This window comes from Euwallacea fornicatus, chromosome 34 (assembly GCF_040115645.1).
Source record: "Euwallacea fornicatus isolate EFF26 chromosome 34, ASM4011564v1, whole genome shotgun sequence".
Classification (NCBI taxonomy): Eukaryota; Metazoa; Arthropoda; class Insecta; order Coleoptera; family Curculionidae; genus Euwallacea; species Euwallacea fornicatus.
The window spans coordinates 2064829-2083556 of record NC_089574.1 but is presented as its reverse complement, the minus strand read 5'-3'; the positions used below and the strand labels follow the sequence as shown (position 1 = coordinate 2083556).

The following is an 18728-nucleotide window of genomic DNA, read 5'->3' as shown; positions in this document are numbered from 1 at the left end:
TTTTGCTTTTCCGGAACTCTAAACATTGAATTCCAGACAAATGGGGCAGAAGTTCGGAAAAAACTTTTCGCCGCTTAGGACATGGAAGGTCGTGAGCGTCTCTTATCATTACCGTTAAATTACGAAACTCCGGCAAATTATGCTATTTTTTACATGCCTTGGAGATATTTAGCGCAGACTGAACAAAGAAAAGTTTCTGACAAATTGGGGAAATTTCTAAAGCGATCTCTGCATCCGAACTTTTGCAGAAATAAAATAGAACGGTTAAGCTTGTAATAAGTATCAACTTGTTAACTGTTCATAGGGTTTTTTAAAACCTGATTTACTGTTTTATATATTCCAGTAGTAAACAGGATGTTCTTTTTTTATTTATTTTATTTTTTTTTTTTTTAGCACAAGCGATAGCCAAAAATGCCTAACAGGGCTTTATTTATGTACGTGGTTGAAGTGGTTTTTTAGCTATTAAAAAAACCGCTTCGACACAAAACATTACGGAGCAACTCCCAATTCGATTGGAAACATATCATTCCCTGGAGGTCCTAGATATCGCACCTGCCAAATTTGTCGAAACACAGATTCCCTCCCATGAAACTGCATTAAAATATCATAAGAAAGGCGTATTAGATTGTACATTATGCAAATATGTATACAAAGTATGCATACTATAGGATGGGTTTTAAATCCGATTATTATCAAACCTGTGGCATGAATAACTTAATTTTAACGCATCATCTGTAGGAAACTTTGTGAATTAATAAACTGGTTAAGGGAGTTTTCAGTTGAGAGAAAGTTAGTTTAGGATGTACGGTGGAAGTTTTAATACTGAAACTGAAGTTTCAACCCTTCCAGCGAAACAAGTTCTAATTACAGGAGACGTTTTGTAAAAGATAACCAATATTCGAAAAGAACTCTCGAGGGATTTGGGTGTTGTTTGCATGAAAAACTTGGAAGTTAGATCTGTAAAATATCATCTTTCGCGAAGATGGAGCTACTTAACTTAAATATTTAACCTCTATTTAATTTCCAGAGTCCCCAAGGTATCACGTCAGAGAAAGGGTGAGGAAATCGCGCTTAAAGTTGCCCTTTTTTCTATATCTGTTATTATTTAGAGATTTACGGATTTCAATCTGAGAATGTCGGACGCGCACTTAAATCAATAAATTTCTCCCAGACACTTTCAGATAAAGCATTCAATTTATCTGACATATTTCGATTGAATATTTTGTATCGAATGAATATGATACAGTTACATCTTCCAGATATTGATATTCTGCCTCGCCGAGTTGTGATATGAATAAAACAAATTAAAAATAAATGGCAGACACAAATCGGGAGGGATAGAAAATTAAATATCGCGTAATGTGCGATATTTAATCAAAAATAAAAACGATTCAGAAATTGCCCCGCACATCTCGGTGGGTTCCTCTGAGAATCTCCAACTACTGCTTCTGAACACTTATGCTCATATTGCGTAACAACTGAAAGGTCGACTATGCCGCCCGTATGCGGGACTGAAATTTTCTCGGGAAACCGGGGCGGAGGTGAGAGGTTGGTGTTTTTATTATCGCTATTAAAGGAGGTCCAAGTTATAGGTAAAAAATTTGGAACGCCCTGTCCATGTGGATTTGCATGAGATCGGGCCATTAGGATGAAAAAACTGCCTTATTTACAAAAGACTCTGAAAAAAAAAAAACGGATTGATAACGATCGTGGTTAATCGAAATGATATATCGCACTAATTAATTATATAAAATTTCATCTAATTTCAGGTTTATCCGTTTCAGGTACATCGCGTGTGGTGGCTAAGGGATGGAGATAAATTATTGAGTAATGGCTCTGCTGGGGTAATAGTTAGCAACCAAACATTAGTTTTACAGGTGAATAACATTCTCAGCTTTTCACGCATATTCGGCAATCTCAATTATGGATTGACTTTCAGACAAATGGGTCGTTGCCAAAGCGAATGGCTCGCCAGTTACATGTTAGAATGTTACATCCCATCTAAAAAATCAATTTTTCTTATTTAGGGCGTAAGCAGAAGTAGTTCTGGTCATTATGCCTGCGAAGCTACGAATGAAGAAGGGACTTCCATCAGTACCGCGTTTCATCTGAGGGTCAAATTCGAGCCTGTTTGCAAAGAAGGGGCGTCCAGAAAAATTGTAGGTGCTGCTAAAGACGAACCCGTTCATATTGAATGCAAGGTGAAGGAACCACAATAATATTAATTTAACTAGTAAGCTTATTAAGGGCGATTTGATTTCGGCGAAGGAGTTCGCTGTGTGAATACGTCAAACCTCCGTGTTAATTAATCGCTCGTTAACATACGGACTAGTTGCAATACTTTTTTGTCCGCTGCATTGCAGAAATTATGGTTTAAAAACTATTAAATGAAAAATTATAAAAAATACAATCGTTCAATTTCAACCCGAGCTCCTATCATTCCGGAAATTCTTAGACACAGCTTCTTTGTCCGGCGTAACATTCTTCCTGTATTAAGATCATCATTGACCGTTTTCGAGTCAGCAAAGGGCGTGTCTCATCGCGAATTCGGGGACTCAAAAAGTGTGTGCTGACTTCGCACAAACATTCAGATTTCTATGTGATTTTCGAAAAGTTCAACTGCTATTTGTATCTTAAAATAATACCGTGCGACAATGACAATTGATACAAAAACAGTTAATTAGCACAACGGACAATGAGGCGCATAATTTGGCGAATCAAACTTTACAGAATTGTGAAACATGTGTCCTTTATTTTTCATTCACAATTTAATTCTGCTCTGGAAAATTTCCGTAAAAACAGCTGAAATGAAGTGAACTTAGTTGACATCGTTGTTATTGCATTTTAATATGGCTTCTGCTCTTTTTTTTAGCTTTAATAACCATTCTCGTCCTCTTTTTTTTCTTTTTTTTTAATTTCTTTAATTAATTAATTTTTTTCAACTTTTGAATAAATAATTGAGTAAATGTTACAGAATAATCTGCGCCTTTTTGCTTTCGTTTCAATCTTTAACTTGATCTAATTGTATTTCTCTGATTGAGATTTTCTGCGACGCACATTTCTGTAAGAACGTAAGCCCTCTATAATAATCCTTCCTGTCTGCGTGGGGTTTATTTTTTGTAATTTACCGCAGAGCTCATAATTCACGTTGCTTTATTCATATGTACATTCTACCCTAACTCTAGGGTTATCCTCTAAAAGAAGGACAAATGGTGGACGTGCACATGCAAAACAGCAATAAAATGTAAGGTTTTTCCATACAAAATAAGATTGTAGGAAAAACGCACTTTCTAACATATTAAAATTTCAAGTAAGTATTAATGCCTTAATGCATAAAGTGTTTGCGATCCGCAGATCGAAACAATCCGCTCTCCCTAATGTCAGTAATAATTTAATATCGCTAACTGTCACAGAAATGTAAAAATCCTTTTGTTCTTCGCGAAATTACGAGATCTATTTCAAGAGCAGAACTTTCTAGTGTGAAATTCGAATCTATTATTCTAAGGCTTTTAAAAGCATCTCGCTTAGAGCTAACTTTGATTATTTTTGATGGCCCAGTTTCATCCTAACGGTTGTTTAAATGCTCCATGGAAGAGTTTACTTATTGATTAAATCTTCGACATTTTCAATTTGTTTTTAAATTAAATTTCGGCTTAAAATTTTTAATACTTTATAGCGTACGAGAACTTCTTAGAAATATAAAAAAAATGCTATAACGGCCGATCGCTAAAACTCCCTGAGAGATGTTCTCGACCGGAAATTTTCGATAGTGGAGGAACATTTTTAACTGCTAGGTCTAGGCAATGAGTTAAGACACAAACGTGACATAATAGAATGCGTACTTTCAGGTGGATTCAGAGCCATCAGCCGTAGAATTTCGATGGAGCTTCAATAGTACCCCTGGGATTTCCCGAGACTTGACGAAACACTCCAAAGAAGAAGATGGCACTAGTGTATTAACATACGTTCCCCATGAAGCGGCTGATTATGGTACTTTGCAATGTTGGGGGAGAAACGAAATCGGGTGGCAAAGAATATCCTGCACCTACCATATCGTGCCCGCAGGCAAACCTGATCCACCTCAGAATTGCGTGGTGACAAATACCACCCATCATTCAGTCGTGGTGACGTGTCAAAAAGGATTTGATGGAGGTTAGTGCTCAAGAAAATGAGCGTGAATGATGAAGTCATCATTCACCGCCAGCGGTAGCGTCAGTTTCATTAAACAAATACTTCAAATACCGTGAAAATGTGCAGAGAAGGTGGACGTCTTGTCACATTTCTTTAGCGTTTTTCAAAAGTATGCGAAATACGATAAATTTTTACTACTGTCAAGCACATAAAATTTTATTATAATCCGAATCTGTTGACGAAGGGCTCAGTTTATTATTGTCCTATATCAAAAACGTTTCATCAGATTAGAGACTTGAAAATTTCTTATAACGGAATTGCTAATATAATTATTCATAAAAATTGGCAACTTCCATGAAAATTTATGTAAATTAACATGAAAGAGATCTATGCAAAATTCATAGACTAAAACCCAACATTGCTATCTCTGCAATTGTTACGGCGTAGCGCGGCGTCTTTACAACTTCACTTGCTTTGCATATTATGGAGATTTGGCCAATCTATTATTGTTAATGTAAGTCGCCTGAATTGAGTAGAATCTCCATTTGAAAGGAAATATAAGCCTGTTATTGTCAGTTTATGTTTTGAAATTGACGGAATATTTATTAATTTGGTTTTAGGCTCAAACTATTTTTGGTAACATTCGCATATATTTCTTAGTAAAATATCTTTTTGAAAAATATCTATTGTGGGTGTCTAAAATCTACGAAAAATTTCACCAAAAATTTCCCAAATACCTAATTTCGTCTCAAAATTGGTATTAAAATTAAATCTTAACCGCAATCGAAACTCGCAACGGTCGACCCACTCTTGCGGATCCCGAAATTCCCACATTTCACGAATTTACTTACCCATGCGAATTTATTTTATATATCCGTAAAACCATTGTTTTGTTATTGCACCTTTACGTGCAATAACAAAAATCTTAAGGATACTAAAGTTAGAACCTAAATTAGTTTCTCAAAGCAGACGCCCTCGATAAGGTTTTATGTCATGTAAATTAGCCTCAAGTTCATGAAGCCGCGGCAATAACTGTGCAGCTGCGAACGGCATCTTGTACCTGATGAATTTTATATGCGAATAGTCTGTTCCATTCCAATTTACATGGGAGACGCATATTTTTAGAAATTAACTCTCTTGATTCAATTAAGATTGGTGGAATTCAGCTTCAGTGGATAGACTTAATTATTATGAAAACGTATTAATTCGATCAACCATATGCAGAATATGTATGAATATCTTCACGAATCTTTGCTTCGGGTAGGTACACAAGTTGAGATGTGTAGAACAAAATGTGTCAAAAACTGTAAGAAAGATTCAGAGAAATTATTTACAAAAGATGGTCGAATTTTAGCGCTCGTTTTAAAATATGTTGACCTCTAATAGCTGGGTACCTGATGCTCTCTACCAAAAGCGTGACACCGCTGCTACTGTATAGAACGCAGGCTCATGGTTGCTCTATCGCTCTATCGTTCACTGAGGACGCGCTAGTAACATGCGCACGCAGTAGTCCAGCGCGGAGCTGTATAAAAGGGGGCACGAAGCTCGACTCTTTTCGTACAGATCGAAAATAATTTTTTGGACCTTTTTCGTACTAAAAAAACACTTCCGTAATATGCTTATTAGATTTACGGGGTCCCTATAGTGGCCCACCTTACATTAGACTTGGCGTATTCGTACGATAAGAGAACTATATTTTAACTCACTTTTATAATTGGACATTTAGGTGCTTCTTTTTGACAGAGTACTAAACCAAAAATTGAAAAATAATCGTAAAATGCCTGTCATCGCTTTCGATTTTTCACGATCGCTAAGAATAACCCTCGGAAACTCTCTAATAAATATTAAATATCAAAATTTATGGTAGGCTGATGAAGTCACGTTTCGCAATATAAAAAGCGATAAAAACCATTTTGCCTTGATTAATGGACATTGGCTCGAGTAAAAGAAGAGTCTTAATTAGGTTTGCCTTATGATTTTCAACTCTACTGAAATTAAAAATCATTTTACATATCAAAGTGTTTACAAAATAAATGCGCATAGGGCTTTAATAACTTTATTTATAAACGATTTAATCGGAAATTTAGTTTTTACTATGTAAATAAATCTGTGGAATAAATAGAATTTAGGGCTCTCCACTTTGTCGCATTTTACTTCAGGAATTTAGAGTATGGTTTTGTCGATGTTTTTCTGGGACACCTTTAAGGTTAGTTCGAGTTACTACACGTTACTCGGATTGATTTTCTAAGCATCCATATCTGAATGTTTCCCCCTATAAGTATTAAGAGTCTCATAAATAGATCCGATTTACTGCTACATAGTATATAGTCACAAAGAGAATTTACTTTTCAGGTCTGAAGCAAAAATTCGTGCTTGTATTGTTCTCCGGGGAGCTCTCCGTTGCCAACATATCCTCGCTCAGTAGCCCCGAATTTTACATACCGAATTTGGAGCCCGCCCAAGAATATTATTGTACAATTTATTCATTCAACTCCAAAGGTATGTAAGAATTTATATTCCTAGAAAGTTTTCTATGTCGACTTTCCTGTTAGTTTTTACCGCCTATCGATTGTACTTTAGTCCAGGTTTATGGGAGCAATAAGAATTACGATAAACCTATATTGGCAAATAATGTTGTTCGTTTCGTGGAGTAGTTTTACAAAAACTAACTTAAAAAAAGTATTTCATTCACTTTACGTTTGTCATGATTTCGGTTTTACTTATGTGGATCTTAATGCAGGTTCATCGAAGTACACAGCACCAACGTTTCTACGCACTTTGCCAGCACCTGGCTTGAAGGAGCTCAGAAGATCAACAGAACCAACCGAGAATTCGAAGCCGACACTGTCGGGACCTTGGTTGTATATTCTTCTAGCTGCAGGGTCCACTTTTATCGTTGCAGCCGCTGTAGGGCTTATCGTTTTTGCTGTCAGAAAGTTCAAGGTAAATGTCTCTTTTATATTTACCTTTACTGAACTAATATGGGCTCGAAAGAAGGTATTTAAGCTATATCTAAAAGAGCGTCACGTACTTTGTACCAGATACCTCTTTACGCCACATATCAACTCACTTGGATTGGTAGATCTACGTTAGTCACATGCACCATCCACTTTATTTTCACACGAGGCACCACAAGCGCTAAAATAACGAGATACATCTGGTCTAACGATTGCAATGTAGCTTTAGCAATTAAAAGCAAATTTGGGACAAGGAACTAAACTAAACAGTGATGATTTTATTAGCCCTGCTTATCCCTAAGACTTCGACCATATTACCATTTAATACAAAGATGTATTGGTAAATTACTTACTACAGGCCCACGCTTGGGTAAAACTTAGGATAGACGTCCTTTGTACCTCCCCAATGCTGTTGCTAACCCTGAAAAGATAAACACACGATGGGTATGGATTTAGGGTCCTGAAATTGAAGCTGACTCAAAGAGCTCGCGTAAAAAATTCTTCAGAATAAATATTAATTCTACGCCATGAATACTTGCTCATAGGTTGACTGACATTGATCGAAGATTATATAAAAAATCCATAGAATTTGGAGGTATTTTGTATTTTTCTTGATATAAAATACAGTGGATCCTTTGATTTCTATCGTAAATGTATATATAATATTACTATATATATCATAATATAAAGCTACTGTTACGCCAGTGGAGCATGTATTTTAGATCTAACTGCACATCAAATGGAGCACCTTATCGCCACATAAGAATAGAGTCGCGTTATATATTTTGTTTAAGTTAGTACCTGTGTTAGAGCAAAAAAAATATTGAGCTGGTATCTTTAACTTGAAGACCATTAACAAGTTTGAACCTTTCATCCAGCCATTTATAAGACATCGAATAAATTATCCCTTCGGGGCCAATTTTCCTTTTTCCCTCGCTTTCCTTTAGCTAATAATGAATTAGTCGATCAAACGTTTAAACTGATATAATTTAAAATTATACTCCTCTCAGGCATCCTTCCTAAGGAATCGCAATTTATAGAACTGGTCTTAACTGATCAATGTAAATTAACTAGTTACGTGTAAGGTGATGTAATTTTTAAATATATATATTTTTAATACCTGCATAAGGGAGGCCATATCAATTTGTAGTACTACTATGTGAATCATAGAAGTACTTACAACATATTCAGGATGTATCTCCCTAATTCTGATATTTAAAAATACATTTTTTACTTAAAAATATTTAATTGACTGATGAAGGATGCGAATTTTACAACATAATTTCAATATCTTTCAATGCTGATATGAAACTAGCGTAACCCTTTGTCTCTTTATTTGTTAACTCAGTATCGAGGGGAGTAAAGTAATTATTTTTAACGAGCTAATGAACAATCGACATTGAATATGTTTTAATGAACCTGTAATGTGGTTTCCATTGGGACTAAATGGGTTTTGACAATTGAGATTCGTTCCATTAAATCTGAACGGGATTTGTCACGATTAAATTTTATGGTATTCTCGGACATGTGCAAAATAAGACTACAATGTAAATATGAAACAGGCTTAATTGTGCTTGTAGATCGAACAGAAACAGAGTCGGAACACCTTCAGTTTATTAATAATAACTTATTTCGATAAATAACCAATTGCGTTCGACTGAATCGTAAAGGTAATTCGCGCGTTCGCCAGATTTTCAAGAAAACTTGTTCATCTTCACAAATTTCACAAATCACAAATTTTGTAAATTAGATAGTAATTGGAAATAAAATAATATTCGATATATGTGCGTTAGTTGTTGGGTCAATATTCATTGATACTTTTTAATCTTGGTTCCTCGTCCGTAATAACTCGTACTGCTACGAACAATCTACTGGATTTGTGACGTAAATAACTGATCTATACTCCAATACGATTTTATTTATCTAAGTTCCAAAAAGAAAATTACAACCGATTGAAATTTAGTGTTGACATTAATACATAAATAAAGTGTTCGTATGATTGATAAATCCTCTAAACCCTATAAACTACAACCTTTGCTGCGAGTAAATAATGTGTGCTATTTATCAAGAGAGGACAAAAGCGAAAGATATATTATTGGGATGTTTGTTGTGGTATACAGTAAATATTTGTTATAGCAAGGAAAATGGTTTCGACAAACGTGCTTTTGAGTTGTGTGTTCTAACCCTGATGAAGTTTTTCTAGTGGCAACGGCGTCGATAGATTTAATTGCTCAAATAAATAGTTTTAAATACCTAGAATAACGATTTTGGTTGAATCGGAAAATGTAATTACGGTTCGTTGGTTGGCAACCAAAAATTATTTTATGTCCGATTCAATTATTAAGAACTCATTATGAAACTGTGTAACCTGCACGAAACCCTGTTAGACCAAACCCAGTAACATGTATTTTTCTATATTTGACAGTGATTGAAAGAGTGGCATAAATTTCTTTTTTATATAATCATGTAAGGAATAAAATTCCATTATGCTTTTCTTTAGCACAAAATATCGTTTTCATCTCCGCTTTTCCTCGTTGAGTAAACTGTTCTTTCCATGAAAGAAAATGCCCTTTTGACTTAAAAGTTTTATTGCGCACAAGCACAGACAAGAAATACTTTTCATCCGAGTGCTTAGTAAAAAATAGGATTATACTTATGTCTGTAGCCTATTGAGGTGTAACGTGTTACAAATAAGAGAAGACAAGATTCGTCCCAAACATACGAAGTAAAAGGAAATTCATATGTCGATTTTATAAATTCTTAAAAAAATTATTGACAAGCAAAAGTGGTGTTTTTTTTCAGGTTGATACTCCTGTACGGCATCCTCCGGTAGGCAGGCCGAAGCCAGATCCCATAGCAGGTAACTCATTTCCTCTGCCTATAATGACGGATAGTGTAACAGAAGACGATAACAACCCTGACTTAATACCTCCCACGTATGGTAAGTAAAAAATAACCGAAACAAAAGTTTCTAAAAATCCTTGCTATTGGCACGCAATACATTCATTATTCAAAGTTATAGCAAAAGTAATAGAAAATGACCCCTCTTTCATTTCTTCCCGAGTGTTGGCGTAAATGGAACACTGTGAGGTATTAAGCCGTAATACAGTGATTACTCAGGGGACACATTAGTCAACAAAATTGATGAATCTCATGAACGAATTCGTGAAAACAACGTCCCAGATAATTTTGCTGTTATTTTTAGTGAAGATGATTTTGAAATTGGAATTTTTTCAGGAAAGATCTCCAATGAAGCGACTAAAGTTTCTAATCCCTTGGGAAACATTTTGTCGCGCCCAGAAGTCCTCACGTATTGACTGATTACTATGAACTTGAGAAACTTATTTTCCAGGCATGGGACTTATCCGACGCTAGCCAATTTATCGGAGAAAGTGCGATTTGTTTGGGTTTGTGAGGCGGTGTGTGTATGTGATTGAATGGGTTTTCAGCTTGCAATGCCCTATTCGCTTAGCTCTTTATTTGATGGCTACAGAATAAATTGGGTCATTTTCGCTACGGTTATTATATTAAAACCTATTTGCCATTGAAGCCATAGCATTTAGAGAATACATTCACTGGGCAGAAAATCGATATGTTTTTTGTTCGTGAATTCAAAATTTCTTATTTCCCTGTTTGATAAATAACATTTTTATTATCAATTTGTTCTATATGTTTGAGTTGATTTGTTCGTTCTTCTTCTGTTTTCTTGGCAGGGGAGGGGAGGGGGGGGAGGTATCCTGCGACGGAGGAAAAATTACTACGAACTCCATAAAAGGAATAGAGCGTTCATTTCCACCTGAAGGCTCAATTCCTTTTGCGGACTTGGCAGTAACTTGTCTCAATTTAAGCTCATCCGCAGTAAGCTTTCTATTATTTTTATTCTCGAAGTACTTATCAATACATATCAGGACAAATTCAGGGTAAACCTGAAGAAGTACTTAATTTGTTTGGACTATTGCGGCGTTGCCCGACTGCTTTCGGTAAAAAGACCAAAATATTTCTATAAGTAAAGACCATACACAAACCTGCATTTATTTAGCAAATATGACGGAATTGAATTGTTTTTAACGCACTTTACACAGGTTTAATGTTTAACCGTGAAAGCACCAATTTCTATCCGTTTCCATAGGGGGCAGACTCAAAGACTTTTCCATCACAATCTGTAAAATTTCTGTTTGTTTTTTTTTACATAGAAATCGCATTCCAACAGAGATTTTCTCGGGGATTTATTTTGAACAAAAAAAATAAAAGCGATAATTTCGAAAACCGCTGGAGACACACATAGGAATGTTAATTTTTGAGCGTCCTGTAGAATAATAATGTTGCCATTGATATGCACCTTGTGATAAAATTTGTATGTAAAAATGTGGTTTTTATCGAATGTTGACAACGTCAAATTCTTTATCATTGAAATTCGTTAAATTCGAATTCTTCAAATTTAAATCCACCTCCTACCTTCTTACTTTCGACAGCAGTATTGAAGAATCTAAATTCAGTTAAAGCTATTCCGGTGCTGGCCTTTTTGATGCGATTGTGAAAAAAATGAATTTTTAATAGATTGCATAATGTAAGTGATATCGAAAGAGTCATGTATTTCAAGGGCTTCAGTTAAGCATTATTCAGTAATTGGTGGAGTGGCGAATTTTAATTACCAAGGCAAATGACTCAAGTTGCTTAAGCAATAAAACATTCAAAACCCCATTCGCAATTCGCTGAATTGGAGAACATGCAATAAAACTATTACCCTAATAGAGCTGGCTTATCAAATCCGACTTTGCAAGTACCTACTTATTATTCGGAACTGGGATCGATAAACAATTTGGAATTATAGGATAATATTATATTCGAATTCATGTAAATGCGTTTTTTATCTTTCGAGTTTGTAATAAAAAAATCGAAAAAAAAGTGAAAGATAATAAATTGTTGATCCGCTTCTACTAACTGCATGATGCTTCCATCCAATTTATCTTCAAATTTTGCTTGTAAAAATGATTAAGGAAAGAAATTTTGCAAGAATACTCTTGATGCATATTAAATTTTGGAAAGAAAAATAATAAAAATGGAAAATTAGTGTGCTGCTACCCGATTTCACATCTCTCATATTAAAGAGGTTACTTAAGATACTGAGGGATTGTCTGACATCAGAAATGTAGTTTTCCAGTGAATTTTTTCAAAATACCCGTACGCTAACACTTTCAGTGAAACATCTCACAAACCGTGCTATAAACAATAAACGAAATGAAATTTTTAAGCATTTTCCCTTGTATAACGTTAATGAAGCTTTAAAACATAAAACTTTATATGAACTTTTTTCTTAGTTCTTGGAGCTCTATCCAATCTAAAATTTTTCTGATTAAACCCCTAACCAGCCTGTATCTTCTGGCGGTATGTTTTGAAATAATTAGTAAAAATTACATCCCTTCGTGGTTCATCATTTAAGACCTGTTACAGTCAATCAACAAAGGAAGTTTGGAAAAGCACATTAATAATATTGTTGCACTAAAATGGTACTGGGCGAAACTGAAATTCTTTTGCAAAATTTCACACAGTGATTTATAGTTCTGTCTTTCGAAGTGGCATGTTAAAGAATTTAACTGCAGTTTCCTTAAAAATTTACTTTCCACTTTACTTCCCGCTTCGGAGAACTAGAGTTGAACACCCAGGGGTGCTTAAAACTCACCTACCGTAAATTATAAAACAGAACCAAAGTGGATGAAAAAGGAATCAAGGAAAAGCAAACAGATACTACGACAAATAAGCTTCATATCTAGGGATGTAGCGATAGTCCAAGGTTTACGGTAGCGTCACTTAAAGCATTGCCTCTGATCACATAGGTGAAGGTTTTAATTTAATTCATGACAAGATTAAAAAATTAGTCCTTCGGTCTTGTCGAACACTCATTGTTGATCAACGGAGGGACTGGGTAAATTTGTTTAAAACTGAAAAATACTAATGGGCTCATTTTACAGAAAGCTTGATCGACTCATCTTTGCCTCCATACACCATCACTGCACGGCCTCAAAGCAAGCGAAACTCAGCGACTCAAATGCCAGTAAAACCGTATCACGTGACGTGGGCTCCAATTCTCCAGTCCCGAAATTGCTCCACTCAAACTCCTACTCCTCATAAGGAGAGTTCCGTCTAGCCCCAACTGTACAACGACTACGCACCACCGGCGAATTTATCGAACCCCAATCAGATGTCTCGGCACCGGGACCAATACCACCTGTGATATTTGTGAATATCTCATATTTTTAAGCATCATTATCAAGTATCAAAGAACTGTTAAGCTGTTATCATTTCTTGTCAATGAAATGTCATTAATTGTGTACGAGTTTTTATTTGATCAAATATTAACGTTCGACCTTGAAGAAAATCTGAAGAGGTCAAAGAGGGAAAGCAGGGAAATCACTGTTCATTTCCAACATGGAACCGAACATCCAAAATCTTTTATCGAGTAAGTAATAAGGTTTTAGGCAACTTTATGGACTCGCTCATACGCTCGTTCCGCCATGAACTGACTTAGTTCATAATTGCCAAGCTCTGATTTCTCTGATTCTGAATACTTTTGCAATTAACCAAAACCGGAAGATTTTTTTTAATTAACACGGTATCAAAATATTGACAAATGGATGATGGTTGAGGTAACTGTGGTGTTCTGTAGATGTGCGAACAAAGAATTTTTGACAAAAAACAGGGCCATTGATACCACTTTATTTCGGATTCGATTTTGACCATTGCACTGCTGGCATTGCATTTTCTTGCATCAACTGTATATTCCACATGGGAGCGATTAAACATTATGAACACCCCAATCGGCCTTATAATCATATTGTTGAATTTGTATATCGTTATTTCGTTACTGCAGTAGTTACTACAAGAAGTCAAAGAGAAAAATTACCAACGATCGTATCGGACCAACGCTGGCTGTGGGTGTTTCTACGAGATACGCGCTAAAATTCATAAAATCAGATTAATTTTCCCTTTTTAGAAGAATTTCCTCCATGAACGACCCCTTCAGCACCTATCGCTGCTTATTAATCAGATAATGCTTAAAATTTCTTGAATATCAATTATATTACTGTCTTCGATGTTAAATAAACAAATAATGTAAAAACGCGTTTTTCAGTCAATCGCTTTGAAGCATTATTGCTATTTATTTTTAAACTAGTTTACTTCCCTAGGGGGGTGGCGAAAATGTTCGTCACTCGTTCTACACAAAATGGGCCAAAACGAAGGCCTGTAGAATTAGGAGATCTAATGCACAGCGTTTTGATAGCGAATTTCCCATTTTTAGCTTTAATTTAATTCTGAAAACTAAATTGACTTGAAAATCACTTGTCGGTTTTGTCCCGAACATCAAAGGGAATGCGCGTCAATGCGTTTAAAGGTTTGAACGGATCCAAAACAAAACGGAGAATAGAGGTCCTTTAGTTAGTCAGCCAAGGGGTGATCTTTGTCTTTTTTCTTTTTTACTTTATTTTCTAGTCATAGAACCTTTAGCTGCATAAGGAAACCGTTGTTAAGGGTAAGTTAACCTAAAACTAATTCGGCCATAAAAGCAAAATAGTTGTAGGGTTGTGAAGTGCATCATTATGATCCTAATGTAAAATTGAAATCTAAGAAATTAAGTGTCAAAGAATATAGTCCGTGTCAATGCAGGCAACTCTAAAAGCGTGTGCAGCATCGTCTGTTGTGATGAATCGTGAAATCGGTCATGTGAACCAAAAATACATGTCAGTCATTTGTTTAGGCGTTCCAAGGTGAAGAAAACCCAATTAAAGCCATTAGTTCTCGAAATTTGTGCAAAAAGATGGTTGCAACTTTGTCTCAAAACCAGATCATGTAGCCACAATTCCCCTGTAAGATCAAAAAACTGTTACTGCCGATTGGCATACAACCATTTGTTTGCCGGAACCCATCGATGAGCTCAAAAAACCCTCCAAAAAGACGATAAAAGTTCACACACAGCTTGCAAGACAATGGAAGTTTTAATGCAACAAAACATTGGATCGTTAGATGATCCTCCGTACCGACCCGACCTAAGTCCCAAAGATTTCTTTACCTTTCCGAAAATCAAGAAGAGAGCCTATGGTCACAAGTTAATGGAATCGCCGCATTGACGCACCGCAAAAGTGCATCGATATTCATGGAGAATACTGCGGAAATGAAAAAGTCTTCAGAAACCATCTACTGTTTTATTCTAGCTCTCTATGCCAAATCTTAAAAGACAACCCTCGTATACGTGTTAAAATTGGGTTGAGAAACACGAGTGGTTCGTGTGAATGATGAGATAAAGTGAGTAATGAGCCACAATCGACTGAGGTACCAGCTCGGTGCATAAGAAAGGATGCGAAATAAAAATATAATAAACAAAATGGATCTACGACGGATTGCGATGTTGGTACCTTGACTCATATATCTATATCCATAGGTCCTAACATAGACCCAGATTATAAAATTACGACTCTGTCAACAGCTTCAATTAATAACCGAGATATTTTAATAGAATGGCATTAATAAACAGCTTATTAGAAGACTCGACTTCTATTTATCCTGAATCATTGGCTAGCGCAAGTCGAGATTATTAATCGCTCACTAATACCGGGGAGACTTGCCCCTTTCGATTGCCCCCTACAAATTAACCCTTAATCCCGTCGCGTAGCATTTTCTTTTCTTTTTCTCTATTAAATTTTTCCCTTCATGTGACCTTTGAAAGGCCTCTCAAGAATGCACCACCGCAAGTGAAAAGTTCTTGATTATATGGTGAAAGACCTTTTGTCGATGGTAAGTAGCTTGAAAATAGATTGTGGTCCAGGATTACTCTTACCAACAAAAGTCGTATGCAGAAAGACCAGAAGGAACCCGAAAGGGAATGTTGGTGGTGGCACATCAACCGTCTCGGAATCCAGAAGCCACTCAGAATGTGGTCTGTAGTGCGCGATTAAAATGTGCGAGTGGCAGATCCGGACTGGGTTCGCCGAGGCCGATAAAAAAAAATTCAAATACAAAAAAAGATAAAAGGGCCCCCTGTGTCAACCTGTGAAAAATCCTCCACCGCCAACTGAAAGTGCCGTTTTAATATTGGTGCAGACCATTCGAACTTGTATATTGAACCAGCATTTAATATGTATATGATATTACAAGGAAGAGAGAAGAAAGTATTCGTGAAAGTGTGGCCTAGAAGAATTTAATCATCATGGCGACTTCATGTCATTTATTCCGTTGATGATAATATAATACGTTATTGCCAAGGTCACGAGTCTACCTTGATGTTATCCCAATTGCCAGTCTCTGTTATTTCTTATTACTGGTTCGGTTTTGAGTTTCACTGTCACTTTTGATTGGTACCGTTGTTGTGGAAGTGATTGCGAAATTGGCTGCTGTTATTACGAGGGGAAATTTTATTTCATCCGAAATCGAAAAACAAGATTTTGAGAACAATGAACATTCACTTGGAGCGGGCTTGAAAGACTCGATTCTGTTAGAAAGTGAAAATGAGGCGTTCAGCGTCTTATATTAATTATGATTCTTATCGTAAAAGGCGAAGGAAATAATAAAAGCTTTGTTGTGTCCCACAGAGCAGATACTATGCGAAGACTTGCAGGTACCAAACGATCTTCATCTTATGTCTTCCTCTTTTTTTTTTTTTTTTTTTTTTTTTCATTTCATTGCAGCTCCCTCGCAGTGCAACCAAATTGATGCCGTTTGTCTCTCTGGATCCCACATTAGCATACCTAAACAAGAAGAAAGCGACAATTACAACAGAAGTGAAGATCGACGAAGCACCACGCGACAACTCTGAATCAATATTCAATAGTCGTAAAGAAGTTACGAAATGAGTGTCCGCTTACAGAAGATGGATGTGCAACAGATGACACACGTGCAATAAAGCAAAATTAACCTGATTGAACGAAAGTAAAACTTTCTTAAAATTCGGATGTAGGCGCCTCATCGCCGGCGATAACACTTTGCATTAACACTTATTTCTGACCTTTTGATTGGATTTAAATAGCGCTTTTTGCACGCTCATTATGATTCGCTTAGCGTCTTTGTGGCTGGCAATCTGTTCGCTCATTTATTAAATTTATAAGTACCACCTAGTGACATTTCAGTGTTTCTCCTCTTTTACTTTGCCTCTTTTTTGGGGCAACTTGATGAAACAGGAAGTTCAAAAGTACGAAATAAAAAAACATTTGTTTCGAACCATTTCTTCCTGAAGATGGAGGAAAGCGCTTCACAATCATTCTTCCTACGTTATTAGGAAGAAAGTAACTTTACAATTTTACTTTTTTTTACCGAACCAAAATACATGGTACTCGCCATTAGAATGATTATTAGAGTTATTACGTCACTTAGTAACGCTTAAAAGTTTATAAAATGATAATACTAAGAATTAGCGTTAACGTTCCGTTACACAGAAATATATATGTTTTTCACCCGCCGTTTTCTCACAAGCATTTTTTTAATTAGTAGAAAGCGAATGCGTAGATCATGCAAGAGGCGTAGTTTAACTTACATAAAAGATGGCTTTAATGGTAGAATGAACTTAGTAAATACATCGCGTAGACAACGAATTATTTCCAATGAAAACTATACAGGTTGGCACGACGATGACGAGAACCTTCTTTTGCGTCTACTTGAAAGAACATATTGAGGGTGGTGGCCTACATCCTTAGCTTAGAAATCAGAAGTCGAAGTAGTACTTGACCAAGCGTTTTCGATTTTCTAAGTGGCTTCAGAAAGCCGCCGCATCTGCGACTATAGTTATGCGTGATGAGCACTTGATTCAGACATATAATACAGGGTGTCCATTTAACAGTCCCACGGAGTGCGATGAATTTATTTGCGATTTCGGAAAAATATCAATTATGGGAGAGTATATGAGGCTGATGAAACTAAATGTTGAAATTAGTGGCAATCCTACAGGGTGTACTGAAATAGCGGGACATAAAGTGTGATTTTTTCAAATGGGACCACTTTACGTGCTGAAATCTTGTGTGAGCCACGACTTCTCCCAAAAGTTTTCCCAAAATGATCAACGATTCCATTAATATTTAAGATAAATAGAAATTATTTTACACCAAAATGAAGAAAATCGAATATCGTTTCGTCCTATGTCAGAAGACACATACCATCCTATTAAAAAACTCGAAAGAACTGAAGTTGAAAAGGTGAAAATTAAAGTTGTTATCGTGAACACCCTGTGTGTATTTTTAGCTAAATGAGTATTCGTGCCTACTAGAGCGATCTTAAGTGAGAATCCATCCAGTAGTAATCAAAAACTAACATAAGCTAAATGTCATATTATTGCTTTTATCAGGTACTGCAAGTCGCTAAAATTTCTTCTAAAACGTCCTGGCTTCGAGTCACTGCATCGCACGGTAAAAAAAATCTTGAAATCAATGTAGAATCAAGAGGGGATTTTATCACGTGTACAATATGCTGGTGGTCCCATTTAAAAAATTACACTCTGTGACGTCCCGCTTTTTTGGGACAACATGCAGGACAGTCAGTAATATTAAAATATACTTTTATTAAACTTTTTATTAGATTTTTTTATGAAATCGCATATAAAGTCATAGAAGTCCGAAGGGCTTTTTAAATGGACCCCCTGCAGAGTGCACATAAAGTCTTTAT

At 36.0% G+C, this 18728-nt stretch overlaps 1 protein-coding gene across 3 annotated transcripts in view; it reads left to right on the top strand.

The window, feature by feature from the left end:
• The window catches only part of LOC136348698 (nephrin-like), a 157200-nt gene extending 143783 nt beyond the window's left edge, over window positions 1-13417 (top strand). Inside the window, exons 8-15 of one of the 3 annotated variants that reach the window (XR_010733711.1) lie at window positions 1785-1877; window positions 2028-2201; window positions 3849-4152; window positions 6484-6630; window positions 6872-7074; window positions 9891-10029; window positions 10326-10480; window positions 13058-13140. Coding sequence is in view for 2 of the 3 variants with exons in the window: in XM_066299773.1 (XP_066155870.1) it covers window positions 1785-1877; window positions 2028-2201; window positions 3849-4152; window positions 6484-6630; window positions 6872-7074; window positions 9891-10029; window positions 13058-13233 (1236 nt within the window). In the remaining variant the exon portion in view is untranslated. Of the gene's footprint in view, window positions 1-1784; window positions 1878-2027; window positions 2202-3848; window positions 4153-6483; window positions 6631-6871; window positions 7075-9890; window positions 10030-10325; window positions 10783-13057 lie in introns of those variants that run through there. The other 2 variants (XM_066299773.1, XM_066299774.1) reach the window with 2 other exon arrangements.
• The last annotated feature ends 5311 nt before the right edge of the window (window positions 13418-18728 follow it).